Source organism: Notolabrus celidotus, chromosome 22 (assembly GCF_009762535.1).
Source record: "Notolabrus celidotus isolate fNotCel1 chromosome 22, fNotCel1.pri, whole genome shotgun sequence".
NCBI classification, from domain to species: Eukaryota; Metazoa; Chordata; class Actinopteri; order Labriformes; family Labridae; genus Notolabrus; species Notolabrus celidotus.
The window spans coordinates 9,484,295-9,506,563 of NC_048293.1; the positions used below are offsets into that span (position 1 = coordinate 9,484,295).

General features: G+C 39.5%; 2 protein-coding genes across 2 annotated transcripts in view; one reads left to right on the plus strand and one right to left on the minus strand.

Annotated features, from left to right (window-relative positions):
- Positions 1-30: 30 nt before the first annotated feature.
- The window catches only part of fancm (FA complementation group M), a 55,966-nt gene continuing 33,727 nt past the window's right edge, over positions 31-22,269 (plus strand). The window contains 4 exon segments of the mRNA XM_034674488.1: positions 31-819; positions 904-1,076; positions 1,761-1,838; positions 1,976-2,134. Coding sequence (XP_034530379.1) covers positions 129-819; positions 904-1,076; positions 1,761-1,838; positions 1,976-2,134 — 1,101 coding nt within the window. The 5' untranslated portion in view covers positions 31-128.
- On the minus strand, positions 6,016-20,351 carry soul3 (heme-binding protein soul3). The gene is made up of 5 exons (XM_034674493.1): positions 19,721-20,351; positions 14,874-14,968; positions 11,574-11,715; positions 11,238-11,421; positions 6,016-11,063 (listed from the first exon to the last, which is right to left on the minus strand). Exons 1-5 carry the CDS (start codon positions 19,962-19,964, stop codon positions 10,892-10,894), a joined length of 837 nt encoding a protein of 278 aa, XP_034530384.1. The 5' UTR covers positions 19,965-20,351; the 3' UTR covers positions 6,016-10,891.

The window sequence follows — 22,269 nt, forward strand, 5'->3', positions numbered from 1 at the left end:
CGTTGCTTGTATGAGGAATTTTATTTTGGAAAGACCGCGGCGGAAGTGACCTTTGTGTACCGGTTTTCGATTTGCAATGTTGCTGCTCGTCACATGGCACTTTTTCACAAACTTTTCCGCCACAACTGATGAAAATGAGTAGTGGTTCAAATCAGAGGACTCTGTTCCAGACTTGGGGTGCATCTGCTCCTCAAAACAGCAGTGTTCAACCGAAAAAAGATACCAAGAAAGCCGCTGGACGGCGCAAAACAACCCCAGGCAACACCTCTCAGGTAGCTAAAACACATCCTCCTCGGAATCCTCTATGGACTCAGATAGGCCAAGAGTCCACGTCCACATCAGAGGACCATAACCCTGCATTTGGAGATGAAGATGATGACGACGATTTGATGTTAGTCGCTGTCTATGAAGCTGAAAAAAGCCTGGAACTTGATAATGCAAACTCTCTTAGGTATGACAACCCTATAGAAACAGAGAGCACTGCCCTCTCTCCCATCCCATCAGGTGGACAGACATATCCAGACTTCCCTGGCTTTGACAGCTCTTCAGCTAAAGTATGGATTTACCCCACCAACTATCCTATCAGGGAGTACCAGCTGAAGATATCAGAGGCTGCCCTGTTTCAGAACACACTGGTTTGTCTACCCACTGGTCTGGGAAAGACTTTTATAGCCTCTGTGGTTATGTACAACTTCTACCGCTGGTATCCATCAGGGAAGATTGTATTCATGGCTCCTACCAAGCCTCTGGTGGCACAACAGATCGAGGCCTGTTATAAAGTGATGGGGATCCCACAGGCACATATGGCTGAGCTGACAGGTAACTGTTGTGAATGGTGATACAAAGTCTCATCTTGATTCTTTTAGCCTTTATTAACAATAATTGACCCCTTTTAATCTTCAGGCAGCACAGCAGCAAAGCAGAGGCAGGAGGTGTGGAGAACCAAGCGTGTCTTCTTCCTCACCCCTCAGGTCATGATGAACGATCTGTCCAGGGAGAGCTGCCCGGCTCTGCAGATCAAGTGTGTGGTGATTGATGAAGCCCACAAAGCACTTGGCAAACATGCCTACTGTCAGGTACAGAAATGGTCATGCAGTTCAATTATATGTCATTCTTGGATATATTAAGAAGTTATGTTTTACTCGCAAAAAACAATTTCATGGTTATCATGCAATACTGTGCAGGTAAAATGAAAAATAGAGCCTGATTGATATGTCTGCAAGCTGATACTACCAGGCTGGTGTATAACACAGAGATTATTGCTAGCATATGTAGTTTCAGATAAGAACTAATATTTCAACTTTTGCACACGACATACAGATCAGAAAGCAATGCCTATAGGTTGAATATGAAATTGTTTAATCCCTAAGTTTCCCTGCAAACCACTGCAATGACTTTAGCAAGAACTAAGGCTAACTGAACTAGTGATTTGATCACCTATATGAGCCTAAATGAGTGTTTTGGTGGCAGAATTGTATGATCTGACAAAATACTGTGCATGAAAGTAGCTATTTTGTAATGATTGTGCTAATAGATCAACATGTCGGTCAATTATTAATCACAGTTCTATTGATTTGATTGGCAAAATTCACCAATCCAGCATGTGTTTATGCATTAACAGCAACTAAACATAATTTGTATGTATCTGCTCACTGTCTTCCAGAAGTGTTTCTAACTGAAGACAATTAAATACTGGCTAAATATTGAGCTATCCTTCATGCTAACAATGTCCTTCACCTGCTCTTCTCCTGGCTACTCAGGTCATCAGACAGCTTAGCAGCCAGACTCTGCAGTTCCGGATTTTGGCCCTGAGTGCAACTCCAGGGGCAGATACAAAGGTAAGAACACAACACATTATCTGTTTCTAAACATATACCTTTTCTCTTAGGTCTTGTGTCACATAAAAGAAAATAACTCTCCATTAAACCTCTTCATTATCTAATTCAATCTCTCCTCTTTTATTCCGCCCTTACAGGCAGTGCAGTCGGTGATCTCTAACTTGCTCATCTCCCACATTGAGCTGCGTTCAGAAGAGAGTCCAGACATCCAGGCTCATTCTCACCAGCGCAGTGTGGAGAAGATGGTGGTTCCCCTTGGGGAGGCTCTTTCTGCTCAGCAGGCGCGCTACCTTGAGGTAGGAAAAAGACAGTTTGTGCCATATTTAGCTTGACTCCTTCCATGCGTTTTGTTTGTCTCCCTACAAATAAAACACCTGACATAACAGTCAGCATTTAGATGAAGTGTTGAGAGTTACCTTTTAGACAGTGAAGCCAAGAATATTTCTCTCTTGTTGATATAGGTGTGATTCTTTCACCAACTCCAATCCCTTCCTGTTTGGTGATGTTTTATTGGTTACATTGGTAGTGCATAACACATAGCTAAGGTGCTTTGCTGCCACCCTGTGGTCTACCCATGCCCATCTGTTGTAAAAAAAAAACCCTTTTCCTAAGAATCAGTTCTTCTCTCTTGCTGTTTAGTTCATACTCGGTCAGTCAGTAAAAAATGGATTGATTTGTCTTGAAGGCAACATCCTGTCTCTCTCGGTGGTCTGGCTCTCAGGGTTCTGGATTATTAACAGACCCTAGGCTATCTCTCCCTGTCATGGGTTGGTTCACTGTCTGTGTGTACTGTACTGTAAATATGCCGCCACATCTTTATCAAGTGGCTGGACAGCTGGAATGTGATATCGGCATTTCAAAATGGAATGTGCTATCTGCTAAAACTTGAATACAATAACAGACTGTATTGAAGCTCAAAGGTCTTCTTTCCCTCTTTCTTACCCTCTTTCTTTTTCTGGGTTTACGTTACAATATATGTTTTCTCCCTTGTGTAATCATTCGTCCTATTCTCCTCATATCACCCCCTTGACCAGATGGCGTCTGCAGCCTACTTGTTAAACTCCTCTCCCCACTGCCCTCCCTTAATTTGTAAATAGTCACAACACTGTACTCAGGTGTAAAATGAGCATTACTGCCATCATTCAGGCAGAAAATAATGACTGTTGAGCAAATCATAAAAATGAACCAGTCATGCATGTTCTCTTGGGGGTCAGTTGAGTGCTTTTCATTCAGTTTTTTAGCCTTTTTTTATCGCAGACATTCGAGAGTAATCATCCATACAACCACTGAAATAGCCTCTTGTTGGCTCAGGCTGCTGCTTCGTAGTTTTAAATGAGCATGGATGGAGGTTTTATAGACAATGTGTTTAAGTCAGTGAACATCTAGGCCACTTTGTCCAGGATATCAATCATAAAATATACAACTCTGTGCTGTTTTCTAATAGCAACTGATGGAGTCATGTAAGGCTCATGTTTTGGTGGCCTTTTATGTAAAATGAGTGCAGTTAATTCAATTGGATCTGAATCTGTACTGTCATGAAAATAATATATAAACACACTCTTTTGTTTTCATATTTATTACATTATGTATATGTAATAAATGTAAATTATAATATCTCCATCAGACATTACATGTAGTGGTTTGTACAGTCATGGCCAAAAGTTTTGAGAATGTCACAACTATTAATTTTCACAAAGTCTGCTGTTTCAGTTTTTATAATGGCAATTTGCATATACTCCAGAATGTTATGAGGAGTGATCAGCTCAACTGCAATTAATTGCAAAGTCCCTCTTTGCCTTGAAAATGAACTTTATCACCAAAAACACATTTCCACTGCATTTCAGCCCTGCCACAAAAGGACCAGCTAACATAATTTCAATGACACACAGGTGTCACACACATTAACACAGGCGTGGGTGTTGATGAGGACAAGGCTGGCGATCAATCTGTCATGATTGAGTGACTGGACACTTTAAAAGGAAGATGGTGCATGACACCATTGTTCCTCATCTGTTAGCCATGGTTACCTGCAAGGAAACACGTGCAGCCATCATTGCATTGCACAAAAAGGGCCTAACAGGGAAGTTTATAGCAGCGAGTAAGATTGCACCTCAGTCAACCGTCTATCCAATTATCAAGAACTTCAAGGAGAGAGGTTCAATTGTTGCCAAAAGAAAAGTCCAGCAAGCGCCAGAACCGTCTCCTGAAGGTGTTACAGCTGCGGGATCGGGCCACCACCAGTGCAGAGCTTGCTCAGGAATGGCAGCAGGCAGGTGTGAGTGCATCTGCACGCACAGTGAGGCGAAGACTTTTGGAGGAAGGCCTCGTGTCAAGGAGGGCAGCAAAGAAGCCACTTCTCTCCAGTAAAAACATCAGGGACAGACTGATATTCTGCAGAAGGTACAGGGACTGGACTGCTGAGGACTGGGGTAAAGTCCTTTTCTCTGATGAATCCCCTTTCCGATTGTTTGGGGCATCTGGAGGAAGGCTTGTTCGGAGAAGACAAGGTGAGCGCTACCATCAGTCCTGTCTCTTGCCAACAGTGAAGCATCCTGAGACCATTCATGTGTGGGGTTGCTTTTCGGTCAAGGGAGTGGGCTCTCTCACAATCGTGCCTAAAAACACAGCCATGAATAAAGAATGGTACCAGAACGTCCTCCGAGAGCAACTTCTCCCAACCATCCAAGGGCAGTTTGGTGATGAAGAATGCCTTTTCCAGCATGATGGAGCACCTTGCCATAAAGCAAAAGTCATAACAAAATGGCTCGGGGAACAAAACATTAAGATTTTGGGCCCTTGGCCAGGAAACTCCCCAGATCTTAATCCCATTGAGAACTTGTGGTCAATCCTCAAGAGGCGGGTGGACAATCAAAAACCCACAAATTCTGACAAACTCCAAGAATTGATTATGCAAGAATGGACTGCCATCAGTCAGGATTTGGTCCAGAAGTTGATTGACAGCATGCCAGGGAGAATTGCAGAGGTCTTGAAAAAGAAGGGTCAACACTGCAAATATTGACTTATTGCATGAATTCTGTGTAATTCTCAATAAAAGCTTTTGATACTTATGAAATGCTTCTAATTGTATTTCATTATACCATAGAAACATCTGACAAAAACTCCTAAAAACCCTGAAGCAGCAGACTTTGTGAAAATGTAATATTTGTATCATTCTCAAAACTTTTGGCCATGACTGTATGTGAAACACACTGTACTCTGATACAATGTAATGCATGTGTGGCTCTATTGTGTGAACTCATCAGGTTACCATGCTCCAGTAACTAAGCACCAGTCCTTCTTGTAATGTTGGTCATACTATATATCTCAGAGCATGCTTGGGTGTGACACCTTTTGTTAGCCACATTTGATCCCATAATAAGGGAAGACCATAGAGATAGGCTGTTTTGGAAACTGCCTACTTCACTGGTAGTACATACTGATTTGGCCAAAATTCAGTATGTAGTATGTAGTATGTGAACAAGAGTGAAATTTGCAGTATGCCAAAACTCCCTGGATGTCGTACTAATTAGGAAAAATTTCTCAGTATGCAGCGGACCAGTCTCCCTTGCATATGGTTTCCTGCAATGCAGAGCACTAATGTTATGCTTCTTCTTTTTTTCTTGAATTTGATGGGGGGCACTTTGTTTCTAAGTGCTGTGAAGATAATTAAATTCCATATAAACCACTACTTAACTTTTAAAATTGTAAGTGGATGCTATAGAAGCAGTTTTACTATCAGCTTTGTCGTTGTTCAATTCCGCTTTCCGAAACCGGGAATCCAGCGACGCCTGGCCCAGAATACTGCAGAACAAATCCAACAGAACAGTCATACTACACACCACCTTCAAATGCAGTATGCAGTACGTACTGCAGCATTCGTAGGTAGTATGTAGCAGGCAGTTCTTATCCTGTGCTATTGTGCTGCTGGAATTTTCTTGGAATATACTCTCTGAACCATGTGCATATGGCACATTTCAAATCACTCAGAATTTCACTTACTTTTATCTAATACTTCAACATTTATTCATCAATAAGAAAGGAAGAGCTCTCACATGAGCTCTTTCAGTCCTTAATGACAACATTATTCACTAAAATACATTTCTGCAGTCATGCTCTAAGAGTAGGGTAAAACTTTTTATGAATCAGGTAGAACTCAGCAACAAAGTAGGTTTTGAAATGAAGGAGAAAAACATGTTTTTATTGAACAAAGGAGGTCAAGGCTGCTGTCAGTGTACTTGCGTTCTTACAAAGCTGCCCACTTTTATAAAACGGTTAAAAGAAAAAAAGAAAAAAAAACATGCTAACAATTGATGTTCCTCTTAAATCATGCTTTTAAAGAAATATCTAACCATGTAACATGGCTCTCTTCTTACACTGATGACTCACTATGGTTGTCATAGGCCATCATATCAACTCCCTTTTATTTTAAGATAAACCAATTCTTTGGATTTGGATGTCTTTTAAAAGTTTCACAACTTTTACTTTCATTATGCCAAATGAAAACATTAATTGTAACTATAATAAAACAGAATTTCTAAAGACTTTGAGCAATAATTGTGCAAATATACAAAAAGCCATGATAACTAATTACAGTAGATAACCTAAAGCTTGAGGATTTGGTCCGCTCATTTTCAGTTACGCACATTTGGCCAAATAGACAGAAATGTCAGTCCTTGTACATGAAAAGAAAAAAAGGACTGTGGCATGTACATATAGACAAATGAAATAAAGAAAAATGGATGTACCTAAAAAGGAAAGACAAATAGACCAATACCAAATAACATGCAGCAATATAATATACAGAATAAAAAGGTGTATAGTCGTGTGCTGTGCTGGTTTTCTTGGTTTACTATAGAAACTGCAATTTGGTCTGCATAAAGCATGAGATAGATGAGATAGTTTCTGTTTGGATACCAGTGAAGTAAAGTTGCCCTATGAAGCCATACATTCTTTATTAAAGCTCTAATTTTGCAACTAATGCTCATAGTCAGTAATCAAGAGATTGGGCAAAGTTTAAAAAAAATCCTCCTTTGACTGAATACTCCAGGGTTACAAACAAGCATTGCCTCTCTGCTCTATTAAACGCATTGTTTGCACCTTGAGAGAGGGCCAGCGTGATGTTATTCAGACATCGAATTGTATTAGTGGAGCTTAAATTCATAAAAAAGTGAAGTCGTTAGAAATAATACAAACAAGTACAGCAAATTTGGTCAAGATGGATCTGAGCTGGGATATTACTTTCAATCAGCCTACTTGGTCTGTAGCTTTTGCAGGCTGATTTATCCTTATCTTTCTTTAAAATGAGTGTCCCTGGCAGTTCTACTGATAGAGCACCCTAATTTAGTGCCCAATTTTACAGTATGAAATGAAATGGGAGAAAAGCCTCATGGAATCTGAAACCACATCGGCCTTGCGCTGTCATGTTAGGAGACTTTTAATGAAATGTACAAATCTGTAGTCTCAGCAAATTCAAGTGGTCCTCTGAGAAAGAAGCAAGACTGAGAGGAGTTCAAAATGTTTCTTCTCCTGCTAGTTCACTTGTGGTGCTGCAACAGTGAAAATCTCTGAATGATTTTTTTTTTAACCTTGTTTGAGTCACACAGCCTTCAGCAGAGCATCACCTTCTGTTTGAACGGCTCCTATAGAGCTCAGTGCCTCTGTCTGTTCAGTATACCTTCCTAGCATTCTCTCTGCTTTATCACCCCCTTCGAATGTACTTTAATGTAGCTTTGAAAGTATCAGTGCGCCCATATTTGGAACTACTTTGATGAGGAAAAACACCTTGATTTAAGTCTAGCAACCCCCTATCTAAGTCAGGTTGATTGTAGATGTGTGCTTTTTCTTTTAATAAAACATACAGATTTGTAATCATATCTAAAACGAACCTTAGAGGCCTTTGTTGCTAGACCTGCTAAAGGTACTGATAAGAAAATACTTTGTCTGAAGGGATAGAAGCTTGAGCCCCATGCACTGAGGCTACAGTTCTTGTGTTTCCCACAATGCACAGTGCTAACGTTATGCTTTTTCTTTTTTCTTCTTTTTTAACGGGGGGGGGACTCAGTTTTTAGGTGCTGTGAAAATTATTAAATTCCATATGAACCACTTCCTAACTTTTTAAATCATAAGTGGATGCTAAAGAAGCAGTTTCGCTATCAGCTCGGTCGTTGTTTACTTCAGCTTTCCAAAACCAGAAATTCAGTGACGTCTGGCCCAGCGTACTGCAACACAGAACCAACAGAACAGTCATACTACACACTAAACTCAAACACAGTATGTTGTAGGCAGTACCTACTGACTACTACATTAGTAGGTAGTAAGTAGCAGGCCGTTTCGAAAACAGCCTTAGTCTGAGTTAGTGTGAGGTAAAGAGGTGGGCCTTTAGCCTTGTCGCTAACAGCTACATGGTGCCTGCCTGTCAACCAAGTCAGTTAGTCCTTATTTGTGCAAAACTTGCAAGTTTGATATCTTGGAAAATACAGTTATAAAAAAATTCAACCCCTGTATAGAGAAATGAGCTCTTTGGACCTAAACCGTTTTTTGAACCAGGCTGTAAACATGTTTATTATTGCTGCAAAGATTTTTGAATGGGTGTGTATGTGGTTTCCGGTGTTTCTGCAGCCAGCCTTAAGTGGACGCTCCATGAACTGTAGTTTTTAGCACTTCCGCATGGGCTTCATATTTTAAGACCGGAAGTTGCCGCTTGGTCATCCCCCTCTCTCTACTCCCCACCTTTCTTGTCTCTCTGCAGCTGTCCTGTCCAGTAACCTAAAAAGAGAGCCCTCAAGAACTTATTAAAAAATCAAAGTCTGGGTCAAAGAAGAGCCTCCATTTGGGGGCTCTGGTAGTGTAGCATACTATGCAACATAGGAGAAAATTCAGGGCTTCTGCCTCCAGTAAGAGATCGACACTTAGATGCCAGAGTCGGAGACAAAAAGCTGTCAATCCTGGGCAGAGTGCTATGTGGCAGGAAGGTGTTTCTGTATTTAGTAGTCACCAAACATTGACTTTTCTTTTCTAATCTAGTTAAGTCAGACTTCAACTGTTTTGGGATTTACATCATTACCCCCTTTGCATTTCTGCCAATGTGAGATAAGAGACACGGTCCACCACATCCTATCAAGGTTGCCTGGACCAATAAGTAGGTCTAGTAGTGGAAACATGATGTCACATCTTTGCTTAAAAGGTATAACCTGTCACACAGCAAAAGGCAGTCACATGTACTACAAGAAAAAATGAAAAAAAATCACCATAACCAAATCCGGGGTGACTGAGATTTTATTTTAAAATATAGTAAAGATAAACATACATACTTCTTTCACTCTGAATTATTAGACTCTCATTAGATTGGTGATAAAACATTAAAAACAGTTTTAACTAGAACAGAATTTTCGGTTTCTTCTATTTAAAAAAAATAAACAAGTATGTTCACAGTAGAGATATTCTCTGTGCTGTCTTTTCTTGCATGAAATGCCTCTACTCAGCGATGATGGCATTTAAATGATTGGATGCATACTAACTAACATTGACAGAGTGGCAAGTAGAAAGAGCATGAAAAAGAGGTACAAAGGTAACTGTTCCTGTGTGTGTATGTGAATGGATTGGAAAGATGAGGAATGCATTGACTTGAATCTTTTTCTTAAGACAAAAAGATGTAAATATTCTTGTTCTTCATGATTGTCTTTCAGCAGTAGAATGAGTGAGTTTTTCAGTGGTAGGTTTATAGAAGTGTGGTATCTGTTTTTACCTTCTCCCTGTTGCTGTACATTCATGCACAAACACCTGTGAACGTGTCGTGTTCAGAGGTGTTTGTTTTCTCAAATCAGGCCTTATTCAGACTGTCAGATTTATCACAGGCTAAGTGATGTGGGTGCTAAAATCTGTAAAATGTAAAATCCTGAGCAGAATCCTCGTGCAATTAGCAGTCAGTGGACTGAAATGAAGTGACTGTGTTGGAGTTGGACTGTGCAGTTAGTTGGAGAGTGCGAAAAAGAATCTCCATTTTATTTCGTATGTCGATACTGACGCTAATCTTGTTACCACAAACCGGATCTAAACAAGTGTAAACTAATTATCGTGTGAACTTACTAATCTAATTTCAGCAACAAACCTGATTTGCCTGCAGTCTGAACAAAGCCATAGTGCCACCTGTTGTGTTGAGCTTATTGGTGGTTCAAGCCTCATGATGTAGTCTTGATTGGGTTGTGTTGAACGCTGCAGATCCCCTCCCCAAACCCACCATATCAGCAACTGAACCACCTTGGAGAAGGTCAGATAAAAGGCCCAGTAACTGTAATAACTGGCTTTGTTGATTGTGGGTTAACTGGCGAATATTGCACTTATTGTTGAAACAAAAATAACGATGCAGCGCCACATAGATCAGAACTACTTTCAACGACTAGTGAATGATGCAGTCCAGAGATAAAGAAACAGTGGATCAACACTGACATGAAATCACCTCAGAAAGCTAACAGAGATTTTTTTTTTTTTTTTTTTTTTTTTTTTACTGTTGTGCATTGACCTTCACCCCACATGACAGAACATTATAGCTGAGCAACAGACAGAAAGGGAGCATATAGATAAGGCTGCATGTTCACAGAGAACCTGCTTCCATTGTGATAAGACAGGCTGTTGCACATTTCTGACACCAATCAAAGGTCACTATGTTCACAGAGCGCTGAGATTTAAAACAATTTCAACTTCTGACACAAGGGCAATGCGGGGAGGGAGAGACTCTTTAGTGCTATGCTTCTCTTTAGCATCTGGTTGTGTCTGTGAGAGTTTGGCAGTTCAGTTCTTTAGAGGTGACATGAGAATCAATCATAAGGAGCATGAATGAAAATTTGATGAGAGTAAAGCTAAGAGCTGATTTATTTTTTCTTCCAACCCCGACTGATCTGGAGTGTGCTGGGCTGGTGGTCATTTCAGGTAGAGGTGGTGGCTAAAGAGGATGTTGCACCTGAGGCTGTAGCTGAGCTGCGGCAGTGTTAAGGGAGTCTTTTAATGAGGCTCGAGGGTCACAAGATAGGAAGGATGCTGCTTAATCCTCACGTCCATCAGGGTCGTTCGAGGAACCAGATCTCGTTCTGGCGGTTGCTGTGAGCAGGGTTGGTGTAGCCGGCCACGATGAACGAGTTGTTGATGCACACACCCGGAGAGTCCAGGATCTCAGCCATGGTGTTGACCTGTTCGATGATGGTCACTTCATTGGTGGGACCAGTAAAGGGTCTGAAAGGAGCGAGGAGGGGTTAGTTAGTACAAGGCATCCATATCAAAGCCAAGGGAGAAAACAGGCTTTGATAAATGATTAAACAGTCTTTGTTAGCAATCAGTGCCAACAAAAAGTGGTTAATCCAGGTTTGGTACAAGTGCAAAGGTCCTTTTTTTCCATTCTCCACTGACCTCGTGTAGACAGTAGTGGCGGGCCACATCTCTATGACAATCTCGTTCTCAGTAGGCTGTGGGGGCTGGGCCTGAAGATACTCAGGAAGGAAATAGGCCACAGTGACATCATTGGACACCACAGAATGGGTCTCATCTGTGCGCACAACTGTGACGATGGGGAGCGTCATGCCCAGGTAGTCGCCTAGAAGCGTAAAGGAAATGATAATCAACCTATAACCTGTGAGACAGACTTGAAATAATAATTAGATTGGAGTTAATCAGCAACAAATGAAAATGAAAACAAGGTTGTGAATCGAGTGTTTATGTTAAACACTCCCTCCCTTTCTAACTTACCCAGGGAGTTCTGCTGGCAGATGTATTTCATTATCTTCATAAAGCCATAGCAGATGCTCTGTTCATAAGTGTCCTCACGCATTGTTATACAAGCCCAGTGGCCCTTGTCATATTGACGTTTCTCATACAGCAGCTCCCCGCACTGCAAAAGCAAAAATGACGAGAGACAAGACAACACTGAGTTACAAATTGAAGTACTCATGATGCTGTGTTAAATTAAATCAAGTCTTCTTATGAAACAGTTTTTCTGTAACATTTGGTTTTATAACTGCAGAAGAACAGCGAGGGTGCCAGCAAATGTACTGTCAACTGACTGGAAAACTAAACGCTGTCTAGAAAATGTGTAAAAAGTACAGCCCACACAATCTCTGCTACTCGAGATCATTCAAGCTGTACAGCGTTTTGGCCTTGTGTGTGCATTCAAGGAGGGACATGAAAGTCTATGCATTTGAAATGTTATGTTTGATTTTATTGGTGTTTTTTATCTTTAAAGACAGACTACATGCAAATGTTACTTTCTCAGTAAACTGACCGTAGCTTGCAGGAGTGCTTCGGACTTACATGGTAAACCTGCATCGGTGACTCATAATAGTGTAGAGTATTTATATAAGAGTGTTTTTTCAGAATGGTTTTTTTTAACAGAATGAAATTGCCATTCATAAATGTTTTTGATGGCAGTCCCTGATGTTAATGCATGGAAGTGAGTGAGGTCTCATGTTAAAGATGTTATGTCAGTATGTTTATGCATGTGGTTGCTGTTGAATTTGTCCTGCACTCTCACACCACTTCAGACTTGTATGGTAATCCTACATCGGTGACTCATAGTAGTGTGGAGTATTTATATAAGTGTTTCTTTTTTTTAGAATGTTTTTGTTTTTATCAGAATGAAATTGTCATTCATAAAATATTTTTGATGGCAGTCCCTGATGTTAATGCATGGAAGAGAGTGATGTCTCATGTTAAAGATGAATCCTGTTATGTCAGTATGTTTCTGGAACTGGTTGCTGTTGTTTTTTTCCTGCACTCTTACGCTGTCTTTGAATGCAGCAGTACACTAAGTCATAAACAACAAGCCTCCACAACATGTTGGTGTCATAATGGGACATCAAAAGAGACATTTCACAATACAAGATCCATTATTTTGTTGTCTTAATAACACATGCTGTTGATGATTATTGTAGTGTATTAAGGGGCGGGAGGTGTTAGTGTTTGTAGATAGGACTATGAAAGTGGAGTTGGGTGACCATATGTAAGTTGTAGTGACAGTGAAATGAGCTGGGTTACAAAGTACAATTAATATAATACTAACAAAAGTTAACATATTATTCAACCTGATACAAACATGGTAATATATTTCTGGAGTAATGATCAATAGCAGTCACAATCAACTGTTGTTTATGCATAGTCACCTCTGCAATTCAGAGAAGCTTGTGATATAAAGTATTACAATATTGTAAACAAGGTAGAGTAAGACTGCAGTTTTATATGACTCAGCTGGCTTCATAATAATAATACCTTTATTTGTATAGCACTCTTCAATACAAGTAACAAAGTACTTCACAAAAACAATAAAAACAAAGAAGCAATAAAAGCAAACTGACAGTAGAAGCAGAGAGGTAAAACTTTACAAATAAGAATAAATTCACAAAATAAAAGCTTTACTATAAAGGTGTGTCTTGAGTAGTGAAATAAAATCAGGGACTGACTCTGCAAGTCTGATTTCTTCTGGCAGGCTGTTTCATTTCCATGACTGCTTTGTGTTTATGCTTCTCCCTTCCTACTGTTTCAATTCACCTTGTTGATGAAGATGATAGGCTACAACATCGCCATCTAGTGCTGCAACTTTTAAAAAAAACCCACAAAATTAAACTAGTTAAAAGATCCTTTGAATGGTAACTATTTATTATTATTGAGAACTGAATCAGTGTCACAACAACACATATCACAACACTGAAGTACCCGTATTTGCTGTCTAAGTGCCGTTCTTTAACAAGGCCTTGAAACATTCTCTAAGAATAGGGTGCCATGTCCTTTGTTTAACCGGAGTCTGGCGCCATGTTCTATGAACTAATTAACTTGAGTTAAACCAATTAGCCTTCTTTATTTATATGGTCCCCTAAGGACTTTAGACAGCTTACTGTATTGGGTGACATGACCATCCAGTGGAAAATAAATAGCAGCTGACCATACTCCCACAGAGGATCTGTATGATCATTAGGGCAGGGGAAAAAAATTGATTCATCAATGCATTGCAGTATAATTTTCCCTATTCAATATTATTTCAAACAATCCAGGATTCTATTATTTCCTGTGTGCTGTGATTCACATTGTACAGAGATGCCTGTTCGGACTACAAAATGGCGAGAGCGGCAGGTCTTAACATAGAGACGGCACGTACAACATTAAAAGCTGCTGTTTGGATGCATTTGGATTTAGAGGTAAGACTGTACCAACACGACTAAACTACACGGCGGCACCACGCCAAGGTTTTACAACCTGTGTTTAAAACTAAACCTGCGGATCACAAAGAAATGCAGCTTCAGAACTCGTTTGTCTGCAAGATGCAGTCGAGCTCTGTGCATGCACGGAAGATAACTGCGTCTGTGGCGAACCTTCATTTGTAAGCTCGTGTCCTTAAAATGTCGGAAGAAAGAGGGCTTTGGGAAGATGGTTGAAATTGAATTGTGAGGTTCTTCACAATACCCAGCCCTACTGATAATGATTTAATAGAGAAGCAGTTCATGTTCTTTATTTGATGTTTTATTGAGAAACCTGATGTAACCTCTGCGCATACGATCCAAGGCTAGAGAGATGTGTCAGGATAATCGAAATTGTAAAATCCTTTTAATTCTAAGAAGAGAAAAATGAAGATGTGTGTGTGGAGATCACTCTGTGCTGTCACACTTAAATGGAACACTTCAATGACATTTTATAGACAGCTTAGAAAAAGGGGATTTCGTAATAATGTGTCCATCCAGGGAAATGTTAATTCTCACAGTTGTTTTTCTTAGTTTGGTGCTTTAGTTTGGACATTGTGCTTTTTCCGTGCACTCCATGCATTCAGCAGTTGACTGTCCTTTTGTGTTGACTGCCACTCTTCACAGAAAAGGCCATCATGTAAGGGCTAAATCTGCAATTCAAATCTCTTGTGTAAACACAGAAGTCTACATTTATTCAGGTCATTGCAAACTAACGTATATATGTTTCTGTTTTCAAGCAGCAGATGAAAAGGTACAGAAAATCAGGCCTACAAAATCCGAAAGCATATACATTGTCAACAGGCCAAAGTCAAATAAATACCTTCTCTTTGCGTCCGAGGAGATTGAATGGGATGTGTTGTCTCTGGCTGCGTCCTTGGTTGTTGCTGGTCAGCTGTTGAATGGGCTCTGCCATATCTGTAAATGGACAAACAGTACGAGGTCAGTTGAAACAGTGGTCAACGAGAAAAATCTATTTTTCTTTTATTCATATACATATAAATAAAAAGGGAAAATACATTAACAGGCACTTCCTTGTTTTTCCTATAAGGCTTCCATTCTTCCAAAACAGACGCCATATTCTTTTCTAGACAAGCTGTTGGGAGCATGCATTAAGGCGATTAGAGTTTATTGGAGCACAAGCTACGAGCGACGTCATTGTTTAAACAGGTACTCCATATGCATTTAATTCACATCATATCTACATTAACGGTGTGTAATCTGTACCAAACATTTTGGATTCCAGTAATCTGCTGGCAGGTCACACCGCTAGTTTGCGTGGGAAAAGGCAGCCAGATGGGCAGAGCGCCCTGCCAGGATGTCGCAGAGAGTTATGTTTATTGGAGCTGATGGAGGGAACACTGACTAAAGCTGCCCCAAGGCCAGATATAGACTGGAATTAACTGAGAGGAACTACAGTAGTAGCCAATGCTCTTGAAAAAACGGAACATATTCCACCTATCACTAACTTTGATAAACATTTCATACACTGACAAAGCAATTTACCTGCAGAGTTCTGCATAGCAGAACTTTTTATAACCTTAGAACTTCAATCTTATAGATCTTCACTGCATAAACTATCATTCAGATAAGGACTTTAAGGGCGTCACATTAGCATCCAAATGAACAGTATCAACACAAAACACACTCTTTTATGATGGAGCCTTAGTTAATGTTCCTCTGTGGAACTGTAGGGTCATCACTGAAGTGTGATTCAATTATATTTGGTCAATCAATACCATGAGGGACAGCTGGGTCACCGGGACCTGTGATGTTTAGGTGATCAATCATTTGACAACAAACTAAGCTGTCGGTTGGCATGTGATAGAGAGGCTATCACTGCAGTACAAAGGGATCTCATGAAATCAAGGTTACACAGTAATTAACCGATTAGTAGAAGAAGGAGCAGCTCAGTTCGGATGATGACCATTTCACAGGAGAGCTCTACCTCCCGGTTTATGTGTACGTGTCCTCGGTAAAAAAACAAACAAGATAAGGAGGAACACACACACACACACACCGCTGCTTAAACAGGGTTATCCAAACATTCAGACACACCCTGGCAAACTCATCAGTTTCTATGGCAGCACGTCTGAGGTGCTCGGTGTTGACGCACAACAGTCCACACTGGGCACACACACTTGTTTTTGTACCTGAGTGTTTTAATCAATACAAGCTGCCCCACTTTCAGTCTGGCAGCTGTTTCACTAACTTCAACTTTGCAATGTTCCTTTTTCTTTGTGTGTGTGTATTTCATTTTTAATTTCTAATTTAGAGGCGTTATGTTAAAATCTTAACAATTTAGCATTTAATGAGGTTATCAAAAATTGTGTAAACAGTGCAGAGGAGGGCTGGTAGCTTCAACTAAGCGAGACACAGGGTGTGAAATAGTGAGTGTACAGTCTATTGGTGGCTTATCTTCTGTTTAAAATTACATAATACAACCTAATGTAACTCACAACAGTTAGACAGGTGTGTTTGAGTGGAAAAAAAGAAAGAAAACATGTACTCTGCTACTGTCTAAATCAGTCAGCCCCCTCCACTCAGGAGATAATATGCTTTAGAGCTGTCTGACAGAGATCTAATGTGCTCTTATATTAGATTAATTACTTCATTAAGTTGAATCTAGAGCCACTTTGCTTCAAGCACATTAAAGGGTGTGTGTGTTTTTGAGAGCATCAGAAAATTTGCCAACCACTTCTGGGAAAGTCTGAGGCGATGACTGACCCATAATGTTAATATTTATTTCGAGTGGCAGTGTGCATAGATGGGACGAGTTCACTCTGCTTCACACACAAACACACGGACAAGAAAAAGTGCAAGCATTGTCACATCAGATTAACGATGTGGAGAGATCAGTTCTGGCACAAGGGGACTGATTTTTGATTAGCTTCTTGGTTGTGCTCAGGCCCTTATCATCATCATCATCATCAGTATGTATGAAGGGAGGGGGTGACCAGCTCCTTTTTGTTTACTATCTTTTCATTTAGCTGTTTACTGATGCAAAGCTAAAAAACCTTTCAATTATTTGTTGTTTACAAGCTACAAGACCTTCACACGTCTCGATCATATTATGCGATCAGCCCCTCTGACGTCATGTAAATGAGATAAAGCATATGGCTGTCATAGTCTGTGAATCACAAATAGGTTGTGGTGCTACATAAATCATAAAATAAAACTGTCTAGATGAGTCTTGCGTGTCCTACATTCGTGTTCACAGCCACTCACTGTTGGCTGACACTTGTAGCCATGGAAACCATAAAACAATATTTCTTTATGACAGTTTTACTACGTAGGACTTGGAGGGAAAACAAATATGTTGCAGCAAAGGTGAATCAAAGCTGTTCAAGTAGCTAATTACACTGCTGGCAAAAGCAGAACACCCATGTCCTTCCCACTCCATCTCAATTAGAGCAAAGCAGTTTACCATGCTTACTTAGCCATGGCACTGTAGTCCAGGACTTAGCCACAACCTCTGTACCAGTACCGGCAAGGTAGTTAATCCCCCCTCTGAGTCAGTCTAAAAGCTCAAGCAAGCAATTTTGAACTAAGTCGTCAATTAGTGCTAAGGTCTGACGACAGAGGAAGAGCCAGTCTGTGTTGCTAGATTCTCAGTTGGCAACCTGTTAGAGGACAAATTGCCAAATCAGGTTGGATCAAACTTTGGGTTAGTACACACAAAGGGTTTTAAGAGACTATGACCTCTACATTAATTATGTTCTTTTTTTCTGGAGTCTCTCCAACAATTTCCTTGTAAGATGTTGCAACTTTTTAACATCTAAAAAGCTGTTTTGTAGAACAACAATGGCGGGTGCAAGTAATGTTGCTGGTTGAATTGATCGTGGCTTAAATGAATGTTCAAATTTAAAGGACAGACACAACTGAAGCTACAAAATAAGGCTAAATGTGTTTATTGTTTTATGACCTAAGAAGTGAATGACGTCTGCTCTCTCAACTGTTGTTGAAAAAGCATTTTATAGCTGTGAAGCAGACATTCAAATTTTACATGCTGAACTTAAGGTCCAACAGGTCCATTGCTCTTGTTTTGTGTCTGACTGTTGTGATAAGACGTAACCTAAAGGCCTCCTTGAGCTCAAAACACAGTCGTTGTTTCAACCTCTTCCTGAAGCTAGTCAACAAAACAGATAATTTATTAAAGGTGAAAAACATTCAAATTGAACCAGCTGAACTCAGCTACTTCAGAAGCTTGTTTTAATGGTAACATAATTTGGATCTAAACCTCTGGTAATATCAGTGTCTTGTTTTAAGACGGTGGATTGATTTGATGGACGCATACTCCAGGGGTTAAAGAAACACTTTAGCATTCTGTACACACACACTGCAAATACCAAATCATGACCATACGGCGCGGCAAGTTGTATTTCAGCACAATTTATTTGTTAGATTATCCTTTATATTTTTGAGCAAAATACAGATGTAGACCTTGCGTTTGCAATCATTTTTTCTGCATTTTTTTTTAGCCTATTTAATTTTACAGCAGATGCATCGCATTAAATGTTCATAAACTCCAATCGCTGAATAACAGATATACCACATTTCAGAAAAAGCCACGCTTAATGCATGGGAAAATTGCTGACGGAAACTATGTGCTCACTGTCCTCAGAAAATTGTAAATTTTAACTTTTTTTCCCCTCATAACAAAGCTGTTCATATACCTAGCAAAAGTCCAATAAATTGCATTCTTTTATTTCCTAGTGAATATCTTCTGTGACTCATCAAATACTATTTTTTTCCATTGTGTTACTCCCACTATAATATTACTTTTATGTCCATAATATGCTTCAACTTGGTGTATAACAACAAAATTAGCCATGATACCCACTGGATCTGGATTTTCACTGCGCCTCACAAACACTATTTTCCAGACTTGAGAAATTCCGCTTATTCTGAACACCTCTCTGTACTTGTAATCCCTTGCTTTCTGGGAAACAGCATTAATGGTAGCCAAAGATTGTACCATTTAAATCCACTGGAAATATTTATGCCATTGACAGTAAAAGGGGGGTGTCAAAACAACTCATTTGACAGTGCTTTTTTGTGCTAGAATTACCAGACTATTTATAGACAAAAGCAAATAGCAGTCTGCAGTGTGTTCCCTGATTGTAGCAGACAGATTGCCACAAGAGTAATGCTGTTCTTTTTTATTTCTCGTCTTTTTTTGGATCAATCTAAATCCAAGAAGGTCACATACTCTGTGTGTAGCTTGATGTTGCTGTTATATAATACGCTGAGCCTTAAAACTACAACGGATCTCAGTAATAGTTGCCTCAGTTGAACTTTAAGTTTTGCCTGGCATTACTAGTGATAACTTGTTTAGAAAATACACAGTGGAAGAGTTCAATCACAGGGTCTGGAGAGGAATTGTGAGGTTTCCGAACTGGTTTATCTGTTTGCCCCGATGGAAACTAGGTCAATGTACACCGTTGGTAGCCAATGAGGAAGTATAAGCAAAGTACATTTTCTTTGGTCAAACAGGTCGTAAAGTTAACTTTGTTTTTCTTGATATAACTCAAAATACAAATGTTGCCTAAAAACAGAAGGGGCTCAAACATGTTGTTTTTGAGGTAATATTTGAACCCTTAACAAAGTGGGTTCGTGTGTTGTTTTTCCCTCGACGTGTTTATTATGATCCTTTTTTTCCCCCCTTACCTTGAGCAACTTCCACTTGGTGTCCCCTCGCCACGTCCTGCCAGTAATGCAGCAGTCGGCCCTGGTCTTCATCGTCCTCCATGGTTTCTCCTTCTTCTTCGAGGCTGCCATTGCCCGAGTCTGACAGCTGGTCCTCCGAGAAAGACTCCAGGTCCTCCAGCGTGATCATCCCGTGTGGGTCGGGCCCGCTCCGGTCACTGCCTCCTCCTCCGCCGCCATTCATTTGACAGCCACCTCGATCCATTTCTTTGCCGTAAACCTTTACCTACCGACGGAAAACACTTTTAACTACTGCCTGGTATCAAAAAGGCAAGGACTGCTTTTGAATCCTCGCTTCTTCTACGCTTCGTTTAATCTTCTTCGGTTAGTTGCTGGTCCAGATTAGGACAGTCGTTACTTTCTGGTCAACAAACCGCGCACAGCGAAGCTTTCTTCGATACATTCAGTCATAACCATATTTTCAATGTTATGTTGCACTTTATTGAGCCATATTCCTTCGACGAATATACTTTTTATTCGACAAAAAAACCGAGAAGGCAGCCGCCTGCTTCGCCCGCGCGGAGCCCACTGACGCCTCCCTCTTTGTAGCCGGAGGTGAACGCGATGTTTACAGGAGATGAGGGCGGACCACGTGACGCTGCGGGCACCCAGAGACCCCTCCTCTTCCTGCTGTCCGGGACCATTATTAATACCCGAGACCTTAACCAGGGTATACCACACATTTTCATCCACCAACAGTATGATCAGAATGGACCAGAATTTCAAAACAATGAATCAGACTTTATTTATAAGCGCTTTTTATACGATGATATGGTTAGACAAAGTGCTGTACATTGAAATAATAAAAAGAATAGAAACCCACAAAACCCAAACCTGCCCACAACATTTTTGTAAGGTTAAAAACATCATATGTAAAAAAGAATGATAATAATAATAATGAAAATATTTAAGTACATGAGAAATAAAAAAAGATTTTGCTGAACGAACTGAGTGAATAGGTGATGAAAGATTGAATTCAGTAAGCATCAAGACTGTAGTTTCAAATTCTGCGAGCATTTGTGGATATTGTCTTCTTATTCCACTTCTACTATGAAAACAAAACACATGTTTATGTTTTTTGCTGTAGCCTGTTGAACTGCAATGAATGATTACTATGAACTTTTAATAAGAGACTATAGTAAATAATTTAAAATGTATTCAGAGCAGAAGCGCACTATTAGACTGTTTTTTTGATCTCACTAAATCAAAAGATTTTGAATTAAAGATGAATAAAACGTGAAATGCAATTTTTTTGGTGGTAGATCAACTGATAAATGTCTTGTTTATCCTAGATTTATTTTTCAATCTTCTCTTTAGCCACATTTTTCAATTATTTTATCACTCCATTTATTGGTTTCATGATTTTGAAAACTGTTGTCCCAATGTGCTGTGAATCACTGTGGATTCCCCCCTTCTTTAAAATGTGCTATTGAATTGTTTCATCTAACACAAATATATTAGCACATTTATTTATTTATGTGTGTTTTATCAAAAACAACCAGAAAACAAAACCCCAAACCCTACAAATAATGGCAACATTTTCTTTTGTTTCTTTTTTTACATCTTCAGCCAAAGGGACAATTTTACCAAATGTATGTTTAAAAAAATATGTATATATATTTATATATGTGTTTATTTCAACAGGGACAGTGTACATCCATTTAGCTCTACCCAAGTTAGTTATTTTTTAATTTACATCTGTATTCCCTGGGCAGGAGACAGAGACAATGCCTGTTAAAAACAACCAGTACATGATACAAACAGCTACACAACAATATATAACTGCTATTCAACAACATGGGTACCTTCACAGTGAAATCAAAATTACAATCTTAAAATATTAAAATATAAACACACTATACAATAAAAACAACTACACAATAGTGCATAATCACTATAAAGCATATATCTCTCACTACAACGTTACGATATAAAAAGCTGAATGCACGAGGCCATAGCAGCTATGTGTTAGCTGATTTATGGCGTTTTGAAATAATCAGCATGGTCTGATGGCTGCACTCACAAGGCCGATTAAAACAATAAGCAAATTAAGTCTGCAGACTCTGCAGGCATCCTTGTCCATGTGGCTACTGTCAAGCAATGTTAGCGTTTTCCCTTGTGCCCATTTTGCTCACCTACATTTTACATTCCACATTCTGCTATAAACTCCCTCAGTCACCATCTTCTTTTCTAAATTATGACATTTTTCCAGCTATAAATGAGAGCATATCAAATCTGTTACTGTTGCTATTGTTAAACAGTTACTGGCTAGTATTTGATCTGAATTTTGTTATAATGGATAAGAAAATGCAGTTCAATACTGCATCTAACATAAATATCAGCCATGTTTTGAAACATAAATCATAACCCGATGCCTTTTGATGTTTCAATATTTCATGAGTTAATTAAAAATATATCTAAAATATGTTGCCATGTGAATTAGATTTTAATGTGTATAAAATGATGGATGCTATCATTAAATTGTTTGTTTTTATCAAATGCAAAAAAAC

Excerpts from the sequence above, each read along its gene's own strand:
- soul3 (XM_034674493.1), bottom strand. The coding sequence starts at position 19,964 with ATGGATCGAGGTGGCTGTCAAATGAATGGCGGCGGAGGAGGAGGCAGT. Across the intron at positions 14,969-19,720 it reads CCAAGTGGAAGTTGCTCAAG|ATATGGCAGAGCCCATTCAA; the intron begins GTAAGGGGGGAA and ends GTCCATTTACAG. Across the intron at positions 11,716-14,873 it reads TCCTCGGACGCAAAGAGAAG|TGCGGGGAGCTGCTGTATGA; the intron begins GTATTTATTTGA and ends TTGCTTTTGCAG.